Source organism: Mytilus californianus, unplaced genomic scaffold (assembly GCF_021869535.1).
Source record: "Mytilus californianus isolate M0D057914Y unplaced genomic scaffold, xbMytCali1.0.p SCAF_10, whole genome shotgun sequence".
Classification (NCBI taxonomy): Eukaryota; Metazoa; Mollusca; class Bivalvia; order Mytilida; family Mytilidae; genus Mytilus; species Mytilus californianus.
Genome location: NW_026262582.1, coordinates 69,044,776 through 69,072,252, shown reverse-complemented (window position 1 = coordinate 69,072,252; position 27,477 = coordinate 69,044,776). Strand labels below are relative to the sequence as shown.

The 27,477-nt window shown below is 32.7% G+C and overlaps 1 protein-coding gene and 1 long non-coding RNA gene across 2 annotated transcripts in view; both read left to right on the top strand.

Annotated features, from left to right (window-relative positions):
* The first annotated feature begins 1,167 nt into the window (after positions 1–1,167).
* Positions 1,168–7,086, top strand: LOC127718427 (uncharacterized). The gene is made up of 3 exons (XR_007989817.1): positions 1,168–1,395; positions 5,984–6,089; positions 6,460–7,086. It is a non-coding gene; the product is annotated as an uncharacterized LOC127718427 (long non-coding RNA).
* A 12,515-nt stretch (positions 7,087–19,601) lies between these two features.
* The window catches only part of LOC127719149 (cell migration-inducing and hyaluronan-binding protein-like), a 33,165-nt gene continuing 25,289 nt past the window's right edge, over positions 19,602–27,477 (top strand). Inside the window, exons 1-4 of the mRNA XM_052225171.1 lie at positions 19,602–19,721; positions 24,576–24,795; positions 25,663–25,826; positions 26,745–26,886. Coding sequence (XP_052081131.1) covers positions 19,602–19,721; positions 24,576–24,795; positions 25,663–25,826; positions 26,745–26,886 — 646 coding nt within the window. The remainder of the gene's footprint in view (positions 19,722–24,575; positions 24,796–25,662; positions 25,827–26,744; positions 26,887–27,477) is intronic.

Below are 27,477 nucleotides of genomic sequence, written 5' to 3'. Positions count from 1 at the left end.
GACATTTTCTTTTCACTGTTTTACAACAAATCATTCTTCAGAATTTACTTTTACATTAAAACTGCTCAAGGAATCTTAATACTGGACAAGAACGAGCTCAATGTAAAACCAAATCTTACTACATGAAATTGTTTAGAAATAATCGCCACATTTTGCAATAATTTATATCGATATTTTTGAACGTTTTCAAATGAAATAAATTGAATTAAAATTTCCCAACTACATGTAGATTACTCATATTTCTCAAATGGCTTCAATTATTACAAACAAAACGAAAAGTTTATTTAACATTTTTTTCTAAAACAATATATCTTCATTGTTCTATATTTTTCAAAAGACATCTTGGTTTTGTTTGTTTGCCAAGCTTACTTGTATGAGGTTAGTACCATTACTAATCACTCCTAATTATTAAAGATCAAACGACCTAATCAACATGATAATTGATATTCAATATAATTATCGGTCATGCCTGACATATTTCATAAAATCGGCGCGTGCCAATGAAAACTTCAATAACTTCTTAAATATTAAATTGATTTTATCAAAACAAAAATTATAAGATGGAGAATTAAATTATCTATCGAATGCATATCTTCACTGCTCACTGAAACAACTATTTCATGTCCTGAGTGCACTTTATATGTCCTGAGTGCACTCAGGAAGTCCTGAGCGGTGTTTAGACGTACCGAGTGCACTCTCCCCCTCTTCAAGAATTGTATATTTATAAATCCTCGTCCTTTTTAAAATACCACATTCTTTGTGATTACCGTTATGCTATTATGCTAACAGTAATTAACCCAGGACTTGATTTACATGTAATATCAGGGGCGATTCTAGCCAGGATAAAGGGGGTCTTAATACATAGGCAGATCCAGGTGGGTGGGGGGGGGGGGGGGGGGGGGTGGGGGGTCCTGGGCCCCCCTTTGGTGGGAAAAATTTGGTTGATTATATAGTGAATCACTGAAGCATGACTGGAGCGGGCCCCCTTAGACATATATGTCTCTGGTTAAATGCAATGATCGTTCACAAAAAGGGGAATCAAACCCCCGGATCCCATCCCCCTTCGATCCGCCACTGATTGTGAATATAAATATAATTGTTACTTAAAAGTCATAGACTAGTACTAGCTCCGAGCACCTGTTTTGGGATATATACAGCTGATTAACCGTAAATAACTGCGAGATAATGAATAACAAGTTGATAATTGTCTATTCTCTGCTAATTAATGTACCTGCAATTCACCCTGATTCATTTGTGAGACCACCGACACTAATAATATTACCTCAAAGTTAGAGGTTCTCCGTTACTGGGAACTTCATATCGGATCCGATCAATTTATTGGTTCCATTCCCCCTAGTAATAATGATCCATTTGCAGTGACGATGACAATCAAAGGTATACTCATTACTGTTGATTTTGCATGATAACATACATGTTATGTCAACTCACTTCTCCTTCCTACGGCGTCAGAGAGAGAAAAAAAGCCTTGCAATGCGTCATAATTATTTGGACTACTTCCATATCACTTTAAAAAAAAAACAAACAATAGTTTATTTCACTGATTGAGATTGGACTGACGAGACATTTCAGAAATCTTAATTGTTAGTCCAAGTACACAGTTATCATCCGTTGATTTTCATTTTTTACAAAAAGATTTCCTAGTGTGGACCATGTATTACTTTAAAATTTATTTATTTATATTTTTTATACATAAAAAGTAAGTACAATGAACAGTGATGAAGTAGGGGGATGAAATTATTTTATTTTAGTTTGAGAATCACTCATACTTCTTGTATGATGTCACCTTAGCCTACAAATTACCAAAAAGAAACACTTTTTTATTTCCTCTAGCTTATGTGTATGCCTTTTCATATACATGTAAAAATGTGTTACTGCCTATATATTGACCTTAAATGTTATTCAGTCTTCCATGGCCTAATGGGACCTTGTTCTACTCATGTGGTATGCTATAAGCAGATAAGTAACTTTCTTTCCTTTTGAAATACAAATAATTTTTTAAATATACATGAAGAATTTTTATATTATCCGCTTCCCCCCCCCCTTAATTTTGAAATCTCTAATTTTAGGCATAGGCTCATATAAATTCGACTTTTGAAGAATTGAAATAAATCTGAGACAGCAAATGAGTATTGAGCTGCTTAACATTAAAATACATTATGTACATACATGTGACATACACAATTATATATAAATAGTTATAAAGACATTTAAAAAGCAATTTTTTGCAATATTTAAATTATGTAGGCCCAAATTTTGATAGTTAAACGTTAAACTTTAAACGGCAAAAATTAACACCCAAAGTTCAAACTTATAGTCTTTAATGTATATATGCTATTGCCATGAAACTAGGTAAACTGTCTTATAATTCTCTAATCTTAGTTCATGCCAAGTTTGATTAAAATTAGTATTTCTACTCTATTAGGTCTCTAGTGTGGATATAGTGTATAACTTGCAAATTATTTTCATACTCCTTCCAAATTTATTGCAGATGAATGACATTTTTACCAGATATTCGGAATCCTCTGGTTTTATCCATGCAGTGCCATTAAAAAATTTTGCCCGCAAACCCCTACTTTTCTTTTCATATTTTTATTACATAGTTTAAAAAGCCATATTTGAAAATCTTATAAAATCCTTGTTATTTTTCCATACCTTTTGAAAGAAAAAGGTGCCAGTGTTAAGTGTATGAAAAATCTAGAGAGAATCACTTCCCGCCAATTTTTTAATGGCTTATATCTTAAAAACAAGCACACGGACCCTTCAATTTTTCTGTTTTTTAAGTTCCTTTATTCATATTCTTTTAAAAAGCTTGTTATTTTGAAACGGAGTAGCGAACATCCTTAAGGCCAAACAAAAATATATGTCTGTTTACGGTTACCCGACCGACCGTCCTTTTGAGCGCCGACCCTAAGTCATTTTATTTCCGTCGTAAAAGCAAAAATTAACTGAACTCGTGTCAAAAATGAAGTTTGTGTTGCCAATAATATAAATCAATTGCCTGATACATCCCAATGTTCACAATCGTGAATATGACAGCTGTTATAAGGAAATTCGTGACTCATGTGATGAAATAAACACTTTGCCGCCATTTTTTCCCCAACCAATAACCAAGGGAAATAATCCAATCATTAAAATAACGGGTAAAATTGGCAAAGGATCAACTCAGACCACGACAAGACGAAACGGCATGACTCAAAATCATGTCGCAAAAAATAAAATGAAAAAATAAAATAAAATGGAAATACCGACCTACCTAGCCTTTTTTTTAAAGTTAGTAACCTTAAACAGACATATATTTTTTGGGGCCTAAGTAGTGATTTGGTATAGTTTGAAAAGGTCAAATATTAGTATGTCTGTGAAGTTGTCAAACTAAATTAAAGACCCTTTAAACATAAAATTGTCCATATTTTGAGTTATAGCTTATAGATTTTTCTATTATGTTAATATGTCCTGTCCCAAAAGTAGTACACTACACTGTTAAAATCTCTTTTGGATAGAGCCAGCGCAATTTTTTAAATTTGCCTTTTTGCTCATCGTTCCGAAGGAACAGTGCGATTTTGCCATCACTTAGCGTCCGTCGTCGTCTGTCGTTGTTTTTCGTCAACCATTGGCGTCTGTCGGGTGTAAACTATTTTATACATCTTCTCCTCTACTGAACCAATTCCTACCAAACTTAAGCTGAATGATCTTTAGGGTATTTACAATAAAGTTTGTGTTTTGTTACATGGTTGTCATGGCTAAATATGAACATAGGGATAAATGCAGTTTTTGGCTTTTATCTCAAAACCCAAAGCATTTAGTGCAAATCTGACACAGAGTTAATTATTCATTAGGTATTCAAAGTTCTATCAGCCCTGAAATTTTCTGATGAATGTAATAACCCATTGTCATATTTGTTGGGTTGCTGTCACTTAATTGGTAATTTCAAGAAATATTTGCAGTTTTTGGTTATTATCTTTAATATTATTAATGATAAAGATAAACTGTAAACAGCAAAAATGTTCAGCAAAGTAAGATCTACAGATAAGTTTCTATAACCAAAATTGTCAATGGACCTCTTAAGGAGTTATTGCACTTTAACGACAATTTTACACAATTTGTTTATCATGTTTTCTAACTTTAAAAAATCTTCTCCTCTGAAACTACTGAACCAATTCCAACCAAACTGAGGCTGAATGATCCTTAGGGTATTTAGAATAAAGCTTGTGTTTTATTTTCTGTTTCATCAATAAACATGGCTGCCATGTCTAAAAATAGAACATAGGGGTAAAATGCAGTTTTTGGTTATATCTCAAACACTAAAGCATTTAGAGCAAATCTTATGTGAGGTAAAATTGTTCATTATGTCAAGTTCTATCAGCCATTAAATTTTCAGATGAATCTAACAATAAATTGTTGGGTTGCTGCCACTAGATTGGTAATTTTAAGGAAACTGCAGTTTTTATTTTGTGGTCAAAATATTGGTATGACGTTGACGTTGGCGGCGTCATCGTCGTCCAAAGACACATTGGTTTTCACACTCAAACTTTAGTTGAAGTTAATGGATCTCGATGAAATTTTACCTTAAGGTTCAATACCACAAAAGGAAGGTTGGGATTGATTTTGGGGGTTATGGTACCAACAGTTAAGGAATTAGGGGCCAAAAATAAGCATTTTTGTAACTTCCGGACATAACTTGTGTGTTAGTGTATGGATCTCTCTGACATTGTACCACAAGATTCCATATCACAAAGGGAATGCTGGGATTGATTTTGGGGGTAATTGCCTCAAAATTTTAGGAATTAGGGGCCAAAAAAAAAGGGGTAAAAAACAAGCATTTTTCTAGTTTCATGACAATAACTTGTGTGTAAGTGTATGGATCTTTCTGAAATTGTACTACAAGGTTCCATATCACAAAGGGAAAGCTGGAATTGATTTTGGGGGTAATTGCCCAAAATGTTTAGGAATAAGGGGCCAAAAATAAGCATTTTTCTAGTTTCCAGACAATAACTTGTGTTCAAGTGTATGGATCTCTCTAAAATTGTACTGCAAGGTACCATACCACAAAGGGAAGGCTGGGATTGATTTTGGGGGTAATTGCCTCAAAATTTTAGGATTTAGGGGCAAAAAAGGGGCAAAAAACAAGCATTTTGCTAGTATTAGAACAATAACTTGTGTGTAAGTGTATGGATCTTTATGAAATTGTACTACAAGGTTCCATATCACAGGGGGAAAGCTGGGATTAAGTTTGGGGGTAATTGCCCTAAACGTTTAGGAATTTGGGGCCAAAAAGGGGCCAAAAAACAAGCATTTTTCTTGTTTCCAGACAATAACTTTGTGTTCAAGTGTATGGGTTCCCTCTGAAATTGTACTGCAAGGTACCGTACCACATAGGGAAGGCTGGGATTGAGTTTGGGGGTGATGAATCATAAGGGGGTTCAAAAAATTTGGGGGGATTTTTTTTACTTTTTATCCTTTTGTTTTCTTTAAAATTTTCCATTTTAAATTGGTTATTTCTGATTTATATATAAAAGCAAATAATAATGATACGGTTTGAATAGGTAAATTAGAAATTTTTAAGTTCTTAGACCACATTCATTTTGTGAGCCTCTTGTTTTAATTGCTTCTGTAAGTAATATATTAATTTGAAATTTTGACGACAGACACATACAGATTATACTGTTAACAATATTTCAGAGTTTAATGTTGTCAAGCACACAAATCATAGAAAAATAGTTAATCACGTCATTGTTGTCCATTGAAAAATTAGTATGAACACGATGAAAAAGTACGGGAATGTTTGTTTGTTAAACTATTGACCGTGGTTATGTCTTTGAAACTGTTGACTGGCAAATAGTCTGTGAAATGAAATAGCACAAATATTTCATTCTTTTTTATATCATGGTATATAGAAAAACACATACTGATGTATCATAATAGTTATAGTGACTGTCATTAAATTATAGTTTTTACCTTTTTTAAGTTTAGGGCAAGAAATATAGAAGATAAAGAAAAATATAGACAATTACAACTGTACAGTAGAAATGATCGGCAAAACAAGATAAACAGAAGACAACAAGGCCTAAATGGTAAGACCACTTCTATATAATAAAAGTGATTGCCCTTGAATGATGACTATTATAAAAATAAGAAGATGTGGTATGGTAAATGAGTTATCTATCCACCAGAGTTCAATGAAGTGGATGCAAGCAATTAAAGACCAATGACGGCCTTCGATAATGAGAAAACAATCATGTCTGTGAGCACTCCACCTAACCATAAAGGCACTAAAACGACTGACTAAGTCGTGGACACAAAGCACTGCAATAACAGAACTCATAATCATGATTAGTAGGAATATCAAATTTAAGTTTCTCAAAATGTTCATATTAAACATGATAAAATAAGCTTATTTCATATTGCTGTTTTTTTCTCAATTTATATTTTGTGTATTTATAGGTGCAGAGACTTCTTGGTTTTCATGATCATCAACAGATCAATACAGAAGAGGAAACTTAAGGTTAATACTTTTCTACATTGTGTGCTAATTGGATTAATGTGAAATGAAATGTGTGCTTACCTGGAAAAAGAAAATAGGAAATTTCTACAAAATGGCTGTAAACAAAATGGAGTACAATCATAGATGCACAAGAACACAATTGTGTAATTGCAACAACCTACACTGAAGGATTAGGGAGAAATGTAGAAAAAAAAAGAAATAAACACCTGCTTTATCCATTCATGTACATAGCTCTGTCATATCAACTATATAGAGGAAGATGTTTGAAGAACAAATTGCAAAAATGTATTCTCTACCAATTGAAGGAAGATGTCTGGTGGATGGAATTATTTATGCACTGAACTGTTTTGTAGGGGATTGAATAATTGTACGCAGCAGAAAAGTTAAATTAACATGAAAAGTGGTTATTTTATTTAATCCGCAAATATGAGCACAATATTAATAACATCACAAATAGTATGATATTCATAGCATTTTGCTTATTATTGTATTGTCTCAAACAGCTAGCCTATTGTTTTTGTATGTCATGTTACTCATCAGTGAACATTTTTTTAAAGTTTTAATTATCTTTTGTATTAATTATTCAGTCTCAGGAAAAATTATATTCATACTGTTTTTACTGTTATGAAATTTTCATAGAGGAAAATTGAATGAGAGAAATTTCCATAGAGGAAATTTGGAGAACAATGTTTTCCTTAGAGGAAATTTGTGGTCTTGAATTTTCCCTCAAGGAAAAGTGTTTGTCAAAAATTTCCTCACAGGAAATTGCTGTTGACAAAATTTCCTCACAGGAAAAAGTATTTCCTCAAAGGAAAATTTGAAGCTGCAAATTTCCTCACAGGAAAAAGTATTTCCTCAGAGGAAAATTTGAAGCCTCAAATTTCCTCAGAGGAAATAGAATTTCCTCAAAGGAAAATTTGAAGCCGCAAATTTCCTCACAGGAAATAGAATTTCCTCAAAGGAAATATTAATGCAGCAAATTCCCTAAGGGAAATCTTTTTCCCTTGAGGAAAATACAATTTCCCTTAAGGAAAAATCTTTTTCCTTCAGGGAAATTTGATTTCCCTTGAGGAAAACTACTTTTCCTCTGAGGAAATTGTTGAAAAAAGGGGCATTACTTTTTCAACAGTGGTGCTAGAGCCAAAATTTTTTAGGACAAATATCAGGGAACCAATACCAACCAAGTTATTAACTTCATTTTGACTTAACTCCAAAAATTAAGGTGACAACTTTTGCACTCAGCGGGAGTGCAAACTTGTCCCGGAGACTGTTCATACATTAAAAACGATGTCCCGGATATGCAATCATGAACACGATAAAAAGTGAATCCGAGAAAGTGTTACATGTCTATTCTATTCGAATAAAGACTTGTTATGATAATACCATATATTTAACTTTTTTTATCAGAAAATAAAAAAAGACTATATTTTAAACCCGTAAACACAATTTCAAGTTAAAAAGTTCCTCAATTTAAAATCATTCTTAAGGAATACGTGATATATTTGCCTGATCTTATACTTGTTTAATTACAAAATGCCTTAAAATATATATAATGTTTATTTTTATTTAATTTGCCACAAAACGTATCTAGCTTAGTTTAAATGAAAATAAAGAACAGAGAATAAAAACACTGTTGAAGAGAAAATACATATTTGTGTTAAATTCGGCTCAGTTTGTTAATTCAAGTTTGACATCTAACATCTTAATCCGCAATCCAAATTTACCCGACAACCTTGTATATTGTATTTTCTTAATGGAATACCCTCATGTGCATGTGACCATCAGAAACTGAGACAAATAGGATATTTGTAATGGTATTTATCAAAACTTAAATGATTGAAAATATCTTAGTTGAATATGAATTTGCTAAATAAGCGAAGAATTATAATCTACCATAGTTCAACATTGGAGAAATGCTTCAAGTTGAACGTTATTACTGATAAGATGTCCGAAATATATGTACATGTATATTGCGATTGGTGCTGTAGTATATCAATGGTATTAAATGCCCTTTGAGGGACAAAAATTTGTCAGCTTAAAAATCTAATTCTGACACTGTTGGTTTTAATTTTCTGATTCAAGTAATGTATAGCTTTAAGTGAAGTTTATAGTTACACTATTTTTAGATTCACTATTTTATTATAGTTTCACCACATACAAACATAAAATGAGATTCACAGAAATAAACATAAAACATTATAACATTTGCATTGTATGCACCAATCTTAAAAAGATTTATGAGAGACTTTTAAGACACAATATATACATATAAACATATTTTTACTCATTTACATTTAAAATTTACAGTGTCCATCTATACTAAATGAAAATAAAACATTTGTTTCTTTAAGAACTAGTGAAATAAAATACCGTTTCTTTTCAATAAAATATTGTTGATGTTTTTGTCAACTATAGCAGCAACATTGTCGTTATTAAATAAAAATATAAATTTTTCGCTATCTGATAATTGGTTTAAATGTTCATTAGCATGTTTAGCTTAATGTATCATGATTTGTCTTAAATCTACATATAATGGGCATTTTAAAAGGACACGAGGTTCATCTTCAATAGTAGAGCTACAAAACATGTCATCTCGTGGACTTCTTTTCTTTCATACCGTACAGTTTCTATTTTAGTGGAGCTACCCCACATCTAATACTTGCAAAAGCACTTCTGTTTTTAATTGACAGAATATTTTTAACAAATAACAGCTGTTCAACAGTATATTTTTTAGCCCATTTCGCTCAGTTGAATAGAAATTCCAATTTTAACTGTTCTGTCGTAGAAATGTCATCATGTTATTGTTTGTATGTAGAACATGTATTATTATATTAAAATGTGTCAGTCCCAGCCAAGACTCACTGAATAAACACGAAATATTTACAGACGATAAATAAATTTTACACAAAAAAAGTCATGAATCTGTATGGACGTTATGTACGATGAAGTTAATTAAGAGTTCACAAGAAAGTAAGTAAAAATGTAAATTTTATTTAAAATCGGAACATATATACACTGTAACAGATAAAATATAAGCTTTGGTGAGCTCTATAACCTACTATCATATAAAAACCACAATGAATGAACGTTACACGATTAAAGATGAACGATTGACGAATGCACGTTACACGGCTATACACGATTGATGAACGCACGATACACGGTTAAGAATGAATGATTGTTGAGTGCACGATACACGGTTAAGAATGAACGAACGATGCACGCACGTTACACAGTAAAACACACGGAATGATGAATGATGAGCGCACGATTGGTACACGCACAATACACGCACGATACACGCACGCAACACGCACGATACACGATGAACGCACGGAAAATGGTCAGTTTAAATTTTAGAAGGTATGTAACCTTTAACTTATCTTACGCGATGTTTCATCGTCTGCCATGTGCTTCATCATTCCATTGTCAGTGACAGCGAAAGTAAATTTCCTAAATAATCACAGGTACCTCATTAAAAGTCACAATATCATTATTAATGATCATATTTATGGTGTAAAAGTTCCGTCCAGCCATGGGAACACAGAAACCCCTCTGCAAGCAATAAATCTAGGGAGAAACGTAGGTCATATGCAAAGGTAGTAAAATCCGGTTCTTTGGTCAACCATGACTAATATTGATTTGATACAGAATTCCCCATATCAACAGTGATAATGACGCAGTCGCCTGTATATTTAATGCGTCAGTTTAAACCTGATCAAAACATTTTCACTCTACTGAATGTGGATATACATGTACTTTTATCAGGTGCACATTTCAATCTTTTTAAGAAATCAACACCTATGGATATATACCAAATTCACCATTACAAATTAATTTTCATGACAAAAAAAAAAGGAACCAACCAAAATGCAATACAATGCTTCGCCGAGCGCAGCCTGATGGTACGCACTGAAACCCGGACCGGACCGGACTCCGGACCCGGACTTTGGTATGAAACCCGGACCGAACTGTGGAATTTATGATCACTGTGATGTTTTTAAGATTACAGTATAAATAAAAAAGGATGAACCAAAATTTTCCCACATTCCGAACGCAAAATTAAATAAAATGAATATTACAATAAATAAATAAATAATTAAGTAAATATAGGTAATCGAAGCCTATTTATTCAAAATAACTCCAAGAGTTGAATATTTGTGCTTTATGCTTTTGTATCAATGATGATAATAAGTGGTTTTATATGACTTAATTGATGAGAGACACTTTATTTTGTAACGTTTGTTGTTTCTGTACTATGTTTATAAGGTTCCTGGACGTACCCAGCCTGATATGACCGCAGATATCCAACCATGAACAGTTTGAGCAAGTTTGGACACAATATTCAAGCTTGATACTGTCTGAACTTGGATTGTGATCAAATTTAATTTTTGACATAATATAGGTTTCTTACATAATATAATTGTGGTCAAAGATCTTAAAAATTTGAAATGGGACATTTAATTTAGTAAATTGAATTATTTACCTAGTATGGTCTGATATCCAAAATCTTACAACATTGTTAGATTCAGCATATAAAAAAAACACCAAAAATTTAATTTCAGTTGAAATCAAACAAAGTTTAATTTTGGACCCTTAAACATCTAATATGGACTTATTTGAAAACAGGTATCAGGTGAGCAATAACATTTCTATTCAGCAGCAGTCTCCAACTTTACATCTCCTTAATTTTATATGATAGTACCACAAAAATGTTGAAAATGTGAACATTTCATTTTTTCCCTAGCTTCTCTCATGCGAATGCAGTACCTTTTTGGTCACTATTTATGTGTTGCATCTAAATATGAATTGTAACACTTTATAGTGACTGAACAGGTAAAACAAATACTTCTCAAGAAACAGAAAAAGAAGACAACTTGGAACAGCACCAGGCATGCCAGACTATGTATGAATAGTTATATGTCCTTGTGAATATTAAGGAAAGCTATCAATAATATTGCAGATACAGCAATTTTTTAAAGTTTATCAGGTTTTTCGTACATTTTCTGTTCAAATTTTTACACAAGGCCAAAAAAAATAATATATGTGTTTACCATTACATCTTTGAAACAAAATAGGGTAGGTAGGTTGGGATTTTTTTTATTTTATCATATTTTTTACATTGAGTCTATGGGAGGGAAAATCTGACTTTAACAGTGCTTATTGAAAAATAAAAAAAAAGAACTTTAGGGTAGGCTAGTTTTGATCTTAAAAAATAGGGAGGGTAGGGTAATAGGACACACACATTTTTTTTTATTTGGCCTAATCGTGCAAAAAGGCTCAACTAACTTTACTGAAAGTTTCAAACAATGACAAGTGTGTCATTCACCATATTGGTGGTGTGTTTCTGCGAAAAAAAACATTTTGTCAATTAAAGGGAAAGTAGATCCTTTTGCTGTGCACTCTCGCATGTCAATAGAAAATTGACCCTATAGTTTTTTTTATCATGACCAGTGCACTGATACTGACATTATCAGGGAGAACACATCAAAGAAAAAATGCACAAATTACTGATAAAATAATTTACACATTGTGTTTGGTGTGTATCTCCTGCCATATCAGTATTTGTTGCTTTTATGTGCAAATCACAAATAATAAATAATCAATGTAAAAATGGTAAATTTTTGGAGAAAAACCCAAAACAAATTATTGAAAAAAAAAAAAAGACAAAGCCAAAAAAAACCAAAAAGTGTTTGAAAAGATTTGAAAAATCATGAAGAAAAAAAGAATTAACCCCTCCAAAAAAAAATTGCAAGAAATTGCATAAAACTGACTCTGAATTAGTACATGAAATTGGTGTAGAAAAACCACAAACAGAAGATGATCATGAACACATTTATACTGCTGAGCAGTATTTTCCCCACAAATTTAAAATAGCATCCAAGAAAATAGCAAAATCTTTGGATTATCAACTTAACAATTTTTTTTTATGGTTCTTTAAGCTAAGATGAAAATGAAAAACCTGATCAAAACAATATTCTAACAAATCCAAACTCTTTTAACAATCAGTATGATCCTCTTGCTGATCACATATATATGATAACGAGATGCAGGAAACTTGGAATACAATATGAACATCCAGCTAATTTAGAAAGTAATAATAATTCAACAAACAGAGAGAGTCGTTTGCAATACAAAATAAAAAAAAAAAAAAAACAGTTGTAACTTTCAAATATTGATGAAAAAGATATTCCAAATCCTTCACCTCACTATGAAAATCAACAATTTAATAAAGTTATAGATTGTATAACAGTATTCATAGTTTTGAAAATAAACAAATGTCTAATTGTTTTAAATTTTGTAATATTTGCAAAGGAAGGAAAATGGATACGAAAATGGCACAAGATAATGCATGTAAGCATTGCCATTTAGATAAACCACCAATAAATTTATTTTCAGCAGAAAACAATATGGACCATAAAGGAGCAACCATTTAGCTTCAGAGGGGGAAGGTATGGTTTTTGTTTGAGTCAGATTTGTTTTTTCACGCGAAGCGCTTCAATGCTTACAATCCAAAAAAAGTTTAACACTAGAAGGTATGGGGAAAATCTGGATTCAGAATACATTTTTTTTGTCCTCTGCTTGAAAAGAATATTTTTTTCCAACAATTTGGGAATCAGAATATTTGTTTAAGAAAAAAGACATACCCCCCCCCCCCCCCACCCCACCCACCCCCCCCCCCCCCCCAGTCCTATAACATATGACTTCGCATTCTTATTCAATTTATAACGTTTTTAAACCGATAATTTCATTTCGGGTGGCACATTGATAGTAACAAAAAATAAGTCAGAAATAGTAAATAGAAATAGTAAATAATGCCCTCGAGGTCATATGTTATAGGACTCCCTCCACCTCCCGCCTTTTGAAGTTCAATGGTTGTTCTCTAAACATATTCCATCTGAACTTGTTATTTTATTTTAGACAATATGAGAGCATACAATATACCTACATGTAAATGTATCACTCAGACTCAAGTATCCTTGGACCGCTTTTATTTTTAACATAAATTAATGATATGTCAATCAGTATTGTTGAAGAAGATAAATTAATTCTATATGCTGTTGATAGCGCTATTTTAAATACTCATGTATTATTTCTACAAAATTTGGAAAAGTAGAAAAATGTTTAGATCAATTTTGGAATTTTGAACAAAATAGTTTCGAACTTCATTAAAACAGTAAATGCAAGATTAAGATTTATGTGTAGAAATACAAAATATTTGGATACTAGATCAAGAATGATTTTCACGTCAGCTCTGATATAATGTTAATAGAGAATATCATATGGCTTTTTCAATATCACATCCGTATCAACCCTAGACACCAATATAATCACAAGAGCTCTGCTCGAGGGATTATATTGGTTGAGGGTTGATATGGTGTGTGATATTGAAAAAGCCGTATCATATACACTTTATTATATACCTCAAATAGATGCTTTTTATGTGACATGACGTCATACAGATAAGGAGGTTTGAAATGACGTCATACAGATTATAGGTTTGACATGACGTCATACAGATTAGGGGTTTGATAAAGCCTTTGCAACAGTGACTGTAATCGATGACGTGACGTCATACAGATTAAAGGTGTGATAAAGCCTTTACAACAGTGCTGATATCGATATCATCACGGGTGGCTGATACAGTATGCTTGCCAATGATTGTATTACACATACAATTTATCTGTATTTACTTCTAAGTATATAATAATTTCGATTATCCCTTCTCTAATTTTGTCACTTTTTTCACATTTCCCAACCGATTGTGAAAAAATTGTTCTCCTATCTAGTGAAATGTCTGTTCTCGGCAAATGATTGGTCGAAATTTAATTATGACGTTAAATTTTCTTGGTTTCTTCTAAATTCCCGATTGTGACGTCATGAAAAAAGGCGACCATGCCTGATGAAGTCACATATAACGAACACAACTTTCTGCAAATCTTTGAAAAGGAAGGATAAAAATCATTAAAGAAATATATTCCACCACTATAACTCGTGTATTACGATATTTCTCAACAATTAAATTTTAATATTTAAAGAGCTCGGCAAGCCTCGCGCTTTAAATATTAAAATTTAACTGTCTCGAGTGGAGAAATATCGTAACACACTTGTTGCAATGGTGGAATCTATATTTCTCTTCTTTGTATAGTTGTCTGGGCAAAGGGATGACAACACAATTGCAAGTTGTACAGAATTAGGTGGTTAAATTTATCCTTGGTCTGGGTCCAAGGTGTAGATTTAGATGTGATATCTAATACAAATTCAACATGCTATGTGTGAAAGGTATATTTAGTCTACTACGTTAACCCATGTGTTCAATATATATCAATATCATGTACTGTGTTACGACGCTAGATAAATGAGGGGGCGGACAGGGGGGTACCTTTCTCCTTTCTCCCGTCCCTTCTCTCCTTTCTCCCGCCCCTTTTCTCCTTTCTCCCACCACTTTCTCTTGTCTTCCGACCTCAAACATGAAAAACTAATGTACAGAAATCTCGTTTTAATAAAAATCGATCAAATTTGTTGCTTTTTTTATAGCTAGTCCCTGTCTTGTCCTTTCACAAGATAGAAGTGTTGTTTCTTCTGCTTCAAGAACCTCAATATTATTTTCACTGACTGTTAAGCTGCCTGTTTGCATTGAATTTGCAACTGAGTTTGATGCACGCCGTTTCCCAATAATTTTTTTTAAAGTAGAAATCCAAATGCTGCTAAATAAGAAGAAAAAAATATCTGATTTTGGACTGTTTAGATTCGATATAATTTCGGAAGTATACCTCATGAGGAGAGGCCTATATATACATGACCTTAACCGAAACACCTTGTTTAGTATAAGAAACACAGACCAGATCTGGATTTCTATTCTAAAAATACACACACACAATAATTATACTACAAGCATGAAAATAAATTCTGAAAAATGTATTCCACAACAAGAAATATGTATCATATGCTGAGTATACCAGCTCCAAATTACTCTAAATATGTGAACATAGAAAATGGAATTAATTACGAAGGATTATAATAACATATACTGGATTGGTCCTGGACCTGATTGATTTTAATATAGGTTCAAGTTAATTTACGCTTCGGTGTACAGGAATGGTTGTATTTTTGTTTGTTTGAGCTGGACATGCTGTACAGGTACAGAAGATGAAACATGCACCATTTCATAAAACGGTGAGTCAAAACGATTCATAAATGATTAACAAAGGTGTCTTTTTGGGGAGGGACACAAGTCAGAGGGTATTTACGATCTTTAAAAGAGATTTTATAAGAAGTACATATACAAGTATGTATGTTAAATAAAAGTGTTGTAAATGGAGATATGGGAGATTCAATAAGACTGCAACTGGCCAATTAACGACACACAAAAACCAAAGACATCTAGATAACACAGGACAAATGCAGGATGGGCGAGAATTTTTATACTGCTAATTTGTAGATTTAGAAAAGATAATTTGGTCCCTTGAATTTGAAAGTTAATAAGTATATTTACTATAGCAAGTATAAAATCTATCAAATGATAAAATAACACGTTCACAACATTAGTTATATTAATTATAATACAAACATATGTCAATCTCGTAAGGTACAAATTTGTTAGTCTTTAATTAAACAACTCGTATTTCAGAAGAAAACTCAAACCATTATGAAATAAGGAGATGTAGTGCCCATGAGACATCTTTCTATCAAAGACAATATTATGTTTTGTCACAAAATGCCTTATAAAATAGACCATCACCAGATACGCTTAATATATATTTTGGTCCCGGAAGCATACTGTTTTACCCGTGTACGTATGACCGCCCGTCCCTGACTTGGTATATATAACTGAGGGCTTATTCAGTTTATTTCTTATTGCTAAGTTTTTAAGATTTAACTTTAAATTATGTATACCAGGTGTTAGTATATATACCAAAAGTGCGCATATTGTCAGGATTTTTGATTGTTTTTTGTTATAAATGGCAGGTTGCTTAATTTGGCATTTAGATAATATATAAATGCACGCAGAATACATAGCCCTGCTTACTCCTTCTACGACTACATGTTACAATTTCAAGCTTGAACTTTTATATTGCGCCGAGTGTTTTACTTATATAGAGAGTGCATATATATTCTCAGGATTTTATATTGTATAATTTTTCACGAATGACAGAATGTTGAACTTTGTCTTTTCAAGTGAAATTTGGAATACAATTTGTAAAGTGCCTTTATATATTATAAAAATCATACGTTTACACCATACAGTATACTTGATTAAGAATATGTATTTCATCAAGATATTGTTTGTTTCTATCATTTTTACAACTAACAGAATGTTTAACCTTTTAATTTTGATGGTTGCATTAAATTTGTCTTTTAAACACAACTATTTCTAATTGTATTGAATCGTCCTAAACATGCATGTAATAATTGACACACGGAAGTTGCGGTGGCATCACCCTTGTCTAATTTGGCTAGTAGGGTTCAGTTGAAGATTTGAATTTCTTTATAAGCTAATTATGCACCCGGTTAGTACGAAATGTAAGTAACTGGACAGGGGAAATGAAAACAAAATAACAAACACCATTCAGATCCCGTTACATATTTTCATACCTCTCCGTAAAAATAACGTTATTTGATATGCAGAAGCGTCAACCCTCTTCTGTCAAACTCTTTGCATATCGGTCAACTTTGACACAATTTATCTAAAAAACAGGGATGGTAACATGTTTGTTTCTAAAAATGCACGGATTCAGAATACAATCATTGATATTCTGTTAGTTTTTAGTCTTTCTCCGTATATAAGAGATCGTAATGATTGAATAAGTGACGACGCTTGGCGTATTTATGAGGTCATTTTCATTAAGCCTACTATGACATTTATTAGCATTTTCTTCAAGCTTTGTATTATCTAATTTAATAAAAAAATCAATTTCCGACTCACTTTTATTATTTTTTTATAAACATTTTTGTCTCCCTTATCTACCCCTTTTCTCCTTTCTCTCGCCCCTTCTCTCCTTTATCCCGCCCCTCTCTCATTTCTCCCGCCCCCTCTCTCCTTTCTCCCGCCCCTCTCTTCTTTCTCTCACCCCTTCTCTCCCTGTCTCTCTTTACCCTGTCCGCCCCCTCATAAAAACTGACGAGGAAATGTAACACCCGGCTACCGAAAGCTTTATTATTGTAGAGCCTAGGTGGTCGAGTGGTCAAGCGAGTCGGGCATAGTGCAAGGCGATTTGTTGCCACGATATCTCAGTACGAATCTCGGCCAGTGACGAACAAAAAATTTGCTTCCGCAAATTTACAAATCTAACATTGTTCGGCTGATATTTAGACGAATTATATATACAGAATGTGTTTTCAGCCTTGTAGCACCATCACTGGTGATCTGACTTAGGTTAAATAATTGAACGTGACTGCGTACTTGTACATCCCTCCCAAATGAATAAGTTTTAACTGTTTTATTGTATAAATTTCAAGATATAAGCAAAATAGATAGATATGATTCATTTTACATCATAATCATACTGATGAAGGATATCTGTTATCCGAAATATTTTAACATTTGTTCGTGATTTTATTAATTTTGGGTAATGTTGTACCCTTTTAGGCTTGTTATATATTATATTTTGTAGTGTACTGTATCATAATTATATGATCCATCGCCCCGTAAGATTTATCGTTGGCTATTATTCAGTCATTTTATATATACATGTATCATGTGTATATCATGGACATACGCTAGAGTATTTGTGTGAACATTTTGATTTAAAGTATGAAAATACCAGAAGTGCTCCACATAATAATTATTTCGTAACAAATATTTAAAACCGTTAATAAAAACAGTTTTGTCTCTAATGCTATACTAGACTGGAACAATCTACAATCCAACATAAAAGATATACCAAATAAATCTGATTTTTGCAGTTAAAGAACAAGTTTATGCCTCGTTCACACGTACATTTAATTCGAATTGAATTCGAATCGAATGCGAGTCGAATTCGCTAATCGCGTTCACACACTCTTCTTTTTTAATTCGAATTGATTCGAATTGGCTAAATCTCATTATCCAATTCGCATTAGAAATGCGTTTTTGTTAATACGAATTAAAAGTTAACGTCGTTAGGACAGTAAAGCGAATTTGCCCCGCATTGCAATTCGAATTAGAATTTACGTTTGGACGTTAAACGTTTCGAATGCGAATTAAACTAATTCGAATTAGTTAATGCGAATCGAATTCGAATAACGTCTGAACGCAGCATTAAATAACAGCAAGAAATATAGAAACGGGAGATCTTTTATATTTCTTTTTTAAGAAACATCTAATTTGTTTTTCTTTTTTTTTTTTTGGTGAAGGTCAAATTTAAAAAATAAAACAAGGGACCCATTGGAAATAAGCTATACAATGTAATCTTTTGTTGGATATCCAAGGCTTTTTTCTAAGCACAGTTTAAAAAAAAATTATAAGATGCCTTTTTAAAAGTATATATATATATAGAAACAAGTCTAAATTGAAAACAACGTTCAAACCTGTGATATATTATTGTCTTGTCTTGTGAATTTTTGTATATGTGCTTGAATTTGCCTGAATAAAACTATACTGTACTAACACTCTTATTTTTTTAAATCGTCCACTAAGCACTTATTATCAGATTGACCACTTGACAGGGATCACCAGTTTTCAAAATCACGATTTCTAAACAATTATTCGTATGCCTCATTTATTTATCAAAACATCTACGTCGATAACGAATCTTTAGAAAAGAAAATGTTAGACATGTGTACATGGTTAATTTAATTATAACATGGACTGCCATCGGTGATATATAATTAACTTGAGGTATTACATGTAATAAGGATTTCGTAGTTATTATTTATTTTATTTTCATTTGAATATAAACTGCGATACGTTTTGTACCCTAATTTAATTCAATTCTCTTGTATACATTTAGCTGCTTAGTTATACTTTTACGTGGTATTATTCATCTATCACATTTAATAAGACTAATGTTTAAGTTAACCCGTGAAGACCCTCTGGACCATCTATTATATAAAAGATACCCAGTACTCCGAATTCATTATAACGAAAAATACCTTTAAAATGGAACTATTAAAGTTCCTTTTCTGTTTTGTTTTAACTGCTGTCTGTGCAGCACACTGTCCGGAATCTGACGCAAATTTACTTAAATGGAGCGATCATGCTGGAACGTGGAGCGGCTCGGTAAATATTATTATAAATTAGAATAAAATCATTTTTGTTTGCATTTTACAATAACACGAACGTAATGATCATTTTTATTTTTTATTTAGATTTTTGAAAGTATTTTCCCCTTTGATTCAATTCATCTAAATAAAATCGAACAAAATCGCTAAATTTGGAAATATATTTGTTCCAGACCATATGAGTATTTGGACCGTACGCGTACGGTCCGACCATATGCTTACGGTCGGACCGTATGAGTATACTCGTACGGTCCAGTACGAGCTAACCATACATGTTTTGGGATCATATGGGTTAAATCTAAACAAACATTTATCAAAATCTTTTTTTTTTTAGTTTTACAAATTGTTATTATTACAATTAGATAAATAACATGAATAAAGTGAATAGGCGAACAATTGAAATTAAATATTTGTTTAATTATATGTCTGAATCCTATTTTGGTACTCTTTCCAAAGGTGACACTTGCTACCACAAGGAACGTCATATTTTTTTTACATCAATTTACATGTGTTGTTCAAGCATGTTCCTTTGTATTTGCATTTTTTTTGTAAAGTTCCTAAATATTCTAAAAAATTGCCTTCCACATTATAAAAAAGAAGATGTGGTATGATTGCCAATGAGACAACTCACCACAAGAGACCAAATGACACAGAAATTAACAACTATAGGTCACCGTACGGCCTTCAACAATGAGCAAAGCTCATACCGCATAGTCAGCTACATTTATAAAAGGCCCCGAAATGGTGTAACAGTACAACATAAGAACGAACTATAAAATCAGTTGAAAGAGGCTTAACTCATCAGATTGATAAAAATACAAATACTACAAATACAAGTGGACGTGGCCGGGTACTTGTACATCCAAACAACAAAAAGACACTAAGTACAGATCTGAGAGTACTCGCAGTTACTGACAGCTAGTTCAAAGCCACTAACAACTAATAAAAAAAATCATGCATCTAAGACTAAATTATCAATCCGTACACATCCAACATCCAATGGATTTAGTGTAAAGACGTTATAAACAGTCAGAGAAAAACATGACCTTGTGCAATGCGAAGATACAGGTATCGACAGATTGTAGATCCATGAATGTGTATATGTATATAACAATAATATTTAGTTTGCTTTTAATTTACTGATAACAAAATCAATATTAGTACGAATAAAAACAATATTTAATGATCTAATTACAGTGTTGAATTGGTAACCTTTTAGAATAAGTTTATTTAAAGGATCGATAAGTTTACCAGGATCGTTTCTAAATTTCCGGGCACGGTAAACAATATTGCCGTAAAAATGAGGATGTGCAATCCCGTTTGAAATAAGTTTTCTACAGGTACAACCAAACTTCAAAACCAAATCTTTATATTATGTTTACTTCCGATATCTTCAATTTCAGTTAGCATATTTCAAATAATGTATTACTGACATGCTAAATACAGGAGATTAACAGATTAAATTAGCGTGACTTTTTAAAATAGTTAAAATATTAAGTTTCAATTACAATTGAACTTTAAATTATATTAATTCGAGATTTAAGTTATGTTGATCTGTAATATACATTTGTATTTAATAACTTGACCAACTTCTTAATATTAGGCAGACCTTACGCGTACAGTCCGACCGTATGCGTATTTTGAAAAAGTACGCATACGGTCAAATCCGTACGCGTACGGTCCAAATCCGTACGCGTACGGTCCAAATACTCATATGGTCCGGAACATGTATATATATTTAAACATCTTTTCCGCAAGTTAATTGTTTTCTGTTTGTTAATAAGTTAATAATAAGATCCATTTTGTTACATCGGGTTATCCGTTTATTTGGCATCGCCAATTGCAGTCGGCAAGGTTTAAGAACATCAGTTGTTCGACCTGCTAGTCAAATGCGTTTTGTTAAAATATACTTTTTCACTTTTTTGATCTTTTGGAAAATGTTGTTTGTGCTGTATTTAGACCCTTCTACCAAGAAATTTGTTTTGCATGCACACGTATAAAAATTGCAGTTTTTATCCAACGCAATCATAGGTTTGAACATTGTTTTCAATTTAGACCTGTATATATTTAAACATATATACACAATAATAGTGTATTGGTTCTATAAGTATAAGGCTTAGACACGGGGGAAATGCTAGACTGTGTTGAGCTTTTTCTGCGCCGTATCGTGCCAAATCCTTATATATCCAGTGGCGGATCCAGAACTTTTCATAAGGGGGGCCCACTGACTGACCTAAATGGGGGGGGGGGGGGGGGGGGCACTCCAGTCATGCTTCAGTGATTCCCTATATAATCAACCGAACTTTTCCCACAAAAGGGGGGCCCTGGATCCCCAGGGTCCACCTGGATCCGCCTATGATATAGTTATTATGTCACTTTTTGTTATCATTTTGTTTTAAAATCTGCGTTTAAAGGTTCACCCTAGAATAAGTCCTCTACCTTAGCGGAGTAAGTTCGTTATGTTCCGAAATTTAATGTGGAAATCATGCAGTTGATGCAGTCGTGAGAACGAGTGCGACAGATTTCAGTAACGAGGATTTTCTTGGTTATGTTGATGGGGTTTTCAGAATTGAGAATAATTTGCGTTGGGTACAGCGTGACGGTAAAACAGAAAAGAGATAAATAGCCCCTCCCCAGCCCCCTCCCCAAAAAAGAAAAGAATGGAGAACAATAGGGTGTTATAATATAAAGGAGGACAGGGGCAAAAAAATAGGGAATTATAGCAAAAAAAGTGCATACAAATTATAGAATAAAGAAATGAAGACCCTCCCATCCAGACACTATTATAAGTTATATGGTTTGCTACTGACTCCATACGGATCCATAGAGGGTTAATAAAATCCATAGGGGTAAGGCCGAAGGCCGAATTTCCTATGTATTTTATTAACCCTCTATGGACCCGTAGGGGGTCAGTAGTGAACCGTATAACGAATTTATCGGACACGGGACTTTTCCTGCTAAGTTATGTATAAAAATAAGCAATGAAATACAAAAACATTAATCGATGACGTCACCATTAATAGTAAACATGACGTCATGAACCCCATATGAAATCTACTGACCCCCTACGGATCCATAGGGGGTCACCAGGTGACGGCTTTAAACCAATCATAACGTCATAATTTACCCGAGGTGCGATAACAACAATTCAAATCACGCTCCTTATCAATTTAATCTAATCGAGCACACAAATAGAGTCAGTAAGCGTGTATCATTAGACACAGTAATTTTGTCGATTTACTAGTTTTCGTGGTTTTTTTTTTATTATATAGAAACAAACATTTATTTATTTCGATTACCCGACTATATTGAAATTTTGAAAATAAAAAAAAAACGTAATTGTACGTATAGTTAAAGTCTTCTTTAAAAGATTTTTAAACGCCTAGTTCGGTGATCACGTGGTAGCGTGTTCGTCGTTATTGCGGGATGTCTTGGATTCAAACATCGACCTGGTCGTAAAGAAGACTTGAAATTGGTATTTGCTGCTTTTCATGAGCACATGCGACATTCACGAGTAAAAAGCTAAGACTGGTCGGCTCTTAGTCAGAATAGTGTTCAATTGGACTGTTCACCTTGTGAACTACCATTTCGAAAAATCGGACTCGTCGTGTTGGTTTAGTACAATATAAAATGGAATATAAAGGAACATTTTTATAGACATTGTTTACATATAATTTGATTAAAAATAGGTACATTTGAAAGTACGATAACATTTTTACAGTGAAAATCTAAACATTTGTTTTCTTTTCGATAAATATATGATAATAGAATCAAATCTCATTCTTGTCATTTTAAAGTAGTTTAATAAAACATAAATGGGATATTATTCGAAAACTACATTAAAATGTCAAACGATTCAAATCGTGTGTTATCCTTTTGACCGATAGCTCTTAGAAATGGCTAAAGCTAGTTTTTTTGTTTTTTGTTTTTTGTTTTGTTTTGTTGATGTTTTCTTTTCTTTTTTTTTTTCTTTTTTTTTTTTTTTTTTTTATCTCAAATGAAATGACACATATTCTATAACACAACTGCTTATGATTTTTTTTAATTTGTTTTGTAATTCAAATAGTAGTGTTAAATACATGTATATTTAAAAGGCCATATTTAGCTAATATTTCTTTAGATATATTTTTTCCAAATTTAGTTTTAGCGTTCTTTCATTTGTCTATCCAGGAAATGCAGTCAATTCTAAAATGTGTACAAATCGTATAAAAGTGACATTGAATGCTTATTTGCGATTACAGTTCAGCACGTGCAATTTTATTCTTTCGCCGCTCATCCAGTCCAAAAAAATAGCTTGCCAGCTGAGGTTTTTAAGATCTTTGATTGTTTGACTTACATTTTGGTACTTTTCATATTTCTAATAATCTTACTCCTGTTTGAGATAAACGAGGGCCTGGTTGGGGGTTTTTGGTTTCTTAAAATATTGGGTAATTTTCGCCATTTTTCATATGTTTACCCTTTATCTCTATCTTTAATACTTTAGCACCCCATTATTTTTTATTCCGCAATTCTTTTGTTAGTCCATTTTTCTTCTCTTTTCTAATTTTGTTTTTGCCTATATCTCTCCAACCATCCATCCCTTATTCTCATCTCTATAAACCCACTACCCCATCCAGACCCTCAATCATGTTATAGCGGGTTATTTTCGCGGGGTGTAAATTTTCGCTTATTTTCGCGGATAGAACAAAATTGACAAAATTAATTCCGCCAATTTAAAAGTGCACATGCAATGGTATTGATAAAAGATTTGAATCCGCCAAAATAATAACCGCCAAAATATTTTGTATACCTTATTCAATGAAAATCGCGAAATTTTACACCCGCTATACGGTATATCTATTTATTCCTGTAGCCTCCAGCTGAAAATGACAACCTGACAATCACACAACCAATATTACTAGACGAACAGCCACCAACGTTATACTCCATAGTCATCACAGCTACTGGTAAATTAGTCTGGGACCCAAACACTGTGGTCCACCTAAAGGTACATTGGGTCCAAGTAGACGGAGAGCTTCATATCGGATCAGAGGATTGTCCATTTCTGTCAAACACTCACATCACGTTTCTAGGTAAGTAAATAGGGGGGATGATTTTAGTCGCTACACGTACACGTTAAATAGTATCAATATGAAAGCTGGTTTCCTGTAAGCAAATGTTACAATAGAAAAAAAGAATATTTTAGTCACTGCACGTGTCGACGTACTTCCAACACGTAGGTTTTCTTCCCTGCAACATACTGGTATCTGAATCCCTCTTGTTGTTAGAGCAAAACAGACAACGGCAGGTGAACCAGTGTATTTCAAGATACTGTACAAAATTCAGAAATTATTGCGATGTTTTTATTATTGCGAAAACTGCGACAGGGTTATAATCGCAATAATTTAAACTCGTATTTTGAAATTTTTTATATGAATTAAACAGGATTTTTCTCAATATCGCAAAAATTAAAATCGCATTTTAGTCTGAAATGACAAAATCGCAATAATAAATGCACGCAATAATTTCTGAGTTTACAGTATAGAACGATGCTAGTATTGCCATTCTTCTTTTGGAAAACATTTGAAACCACTTGGACGATGCCTTAACGACCTCTTACTCTAAAGAGAACGACCAAAATCTTTCTAACCTAATCATAATTATTTACACCTCGCGGAACAAAACGGTCGTCGCCTCTTGCACTTTCGAAAACGTTTAACTACCGGAACAGAAGAAGTCCAGAAAAATGACATTATTTCTGTACCCTAGACCCTAGTTTTTTCCCCGAAGAAAACTTGTTGATTCTGTGTAACTGTGTACGAAAGATAATACATTGCTTCACTAAGACGACGATCGAAATTGAACAACATCATCTCATATAAAATCCGGTTTCCTTTCTATAAGTGTTTCGAAAACTAATTGTTTACTTATTTTACATACTTGTATATTGATTACTTAAGGAAATGTTGAAGAAAACAATCTTGGTGCTGGTGGAGATAAAGCATTGTTTGTTACAGCTGGTGGATCACTCGAAATTCACGGAAAACCAAAACTTTCCTGGACCAAGCTTGCACAGACTGCTCCAAAATTTAACACAGAAACAGACGTTATTGCTAGTCAACAGGTAATTGAAATTCTTATAATTTGAATCATGTACACTGATCAGAGATCATTCATTGAAATAGTGTTCATGACATTTACGTACTTTTTAACATGTTTACATTGGGCTGTTTTCTGCTCTTTAGTAGTGTTGTTGTCTTTTTGACGCATTCCCCGTTTCCATTCACTAATATATTATAGCAGAAAAAGATGTGATTTGATTGTCAATACGACAAATATCTTCCAGTGACAAAATGAAGTTTAGGAGCATTAAAAACCAAATATTTTGAAAAAAAAGTTCCATTTTTACGGTTTGGGCAATCTTTGTCTTGGGGTAGATAGTCACTGCTCGTACCAGTATCTAATGTACATGGTCTTCTTCTGACGTTTACAATTTTGATGAAAATATCAATTGTTATTGCACTAGCAATGAATTTTAGTCTTAAGGTATCAACTTCAAGAGGGGGGGGGGGGGGGGGGGGGGGGGTATGGTTTTTTGTCTGAGCGAACAATTTTATTTAGTTTTTCAATGCTATCGATCAAATTATTTTGTTCAAAATTTAACACTATAAAATGTATAAGGTATGGGGAATATCTGCATTCAGAATATTTTTTATTGTCCTCTGTTTGAACCGAAAATATTTTTTTTAATCAGTTTGGGAATCAGAATTTTTTTTTTAGGAAAAAAACCATCCCGCCTCTACCTTTTGAAGTTAAATGGTCGTTCCATAAATGGTCATTTTATACTTAAAACATCATATTAAAAGTCTGAAAAAGACATTATTCACTGAGGTTCAATCATTCATAAAATAATTTTGTGTTCTTTTTTTGTCCAATAGAGCTGTTCAAATCAAAATTGATATTCTAGTGGTTGAACCTAGAACCAGTTACAAAATTCTGGGATTTGATTTTAAGATCATGAATATGTTTTATCATTTAACAGGAAAATACTAATAGCAAAGGACTTGCTGTTTACAGTATCAACCCTACTACAGGAGAGCTGGTTGACTCAGCTTTTTTCAACTTTGCGATCAATCGTAGAAAATATCCAGCCCTTATCCTTTCATTTGTAAACTTCTTAGAAGGTAAGACATATTTTATTTTGTACGTATAATCTGACTGATATTAGATATATATATATATATATCATGTATATCGGAGGGTCTGGTTGGGGGTCCCTCAATTCAGTATTCTTATTTGCGTTTTTTATCTGTTCTCTATCTATTTTGTCTATCATTCTCTACTCTTTATATTTTAACACTCCATTATTCTCTATTCTTTATATTTGAACACGCCATTATTCTCTATTCTTAATCTTTTTTAAGCTTATCTTTCTCTATTCTGTATCTTTTTGTTGCCCTTTATCTTACAATGTTTGCTTATAAAAATGTCTCTATCAAACTCCATCAAAATCCGCATATATATCTCTGACAGTACTGTACAAACCTATATGTCATGTTTCAACAAAATACGTTACATGTAGGTCACATGTTCAAAGTGAAGATGTAATCCAGGTAAAGAGGAGTAGTTTGTAATATCATACCCAAACATCTGAGTTTATAATATCATACCTAAACATCTGAGTTTGTAGTATCATACCTAAACATCTGAGTTTGTAATATCATACCCAAACATCTGAGTTTGTAATATCATACCTAAACATCTGAGTTTGTAAT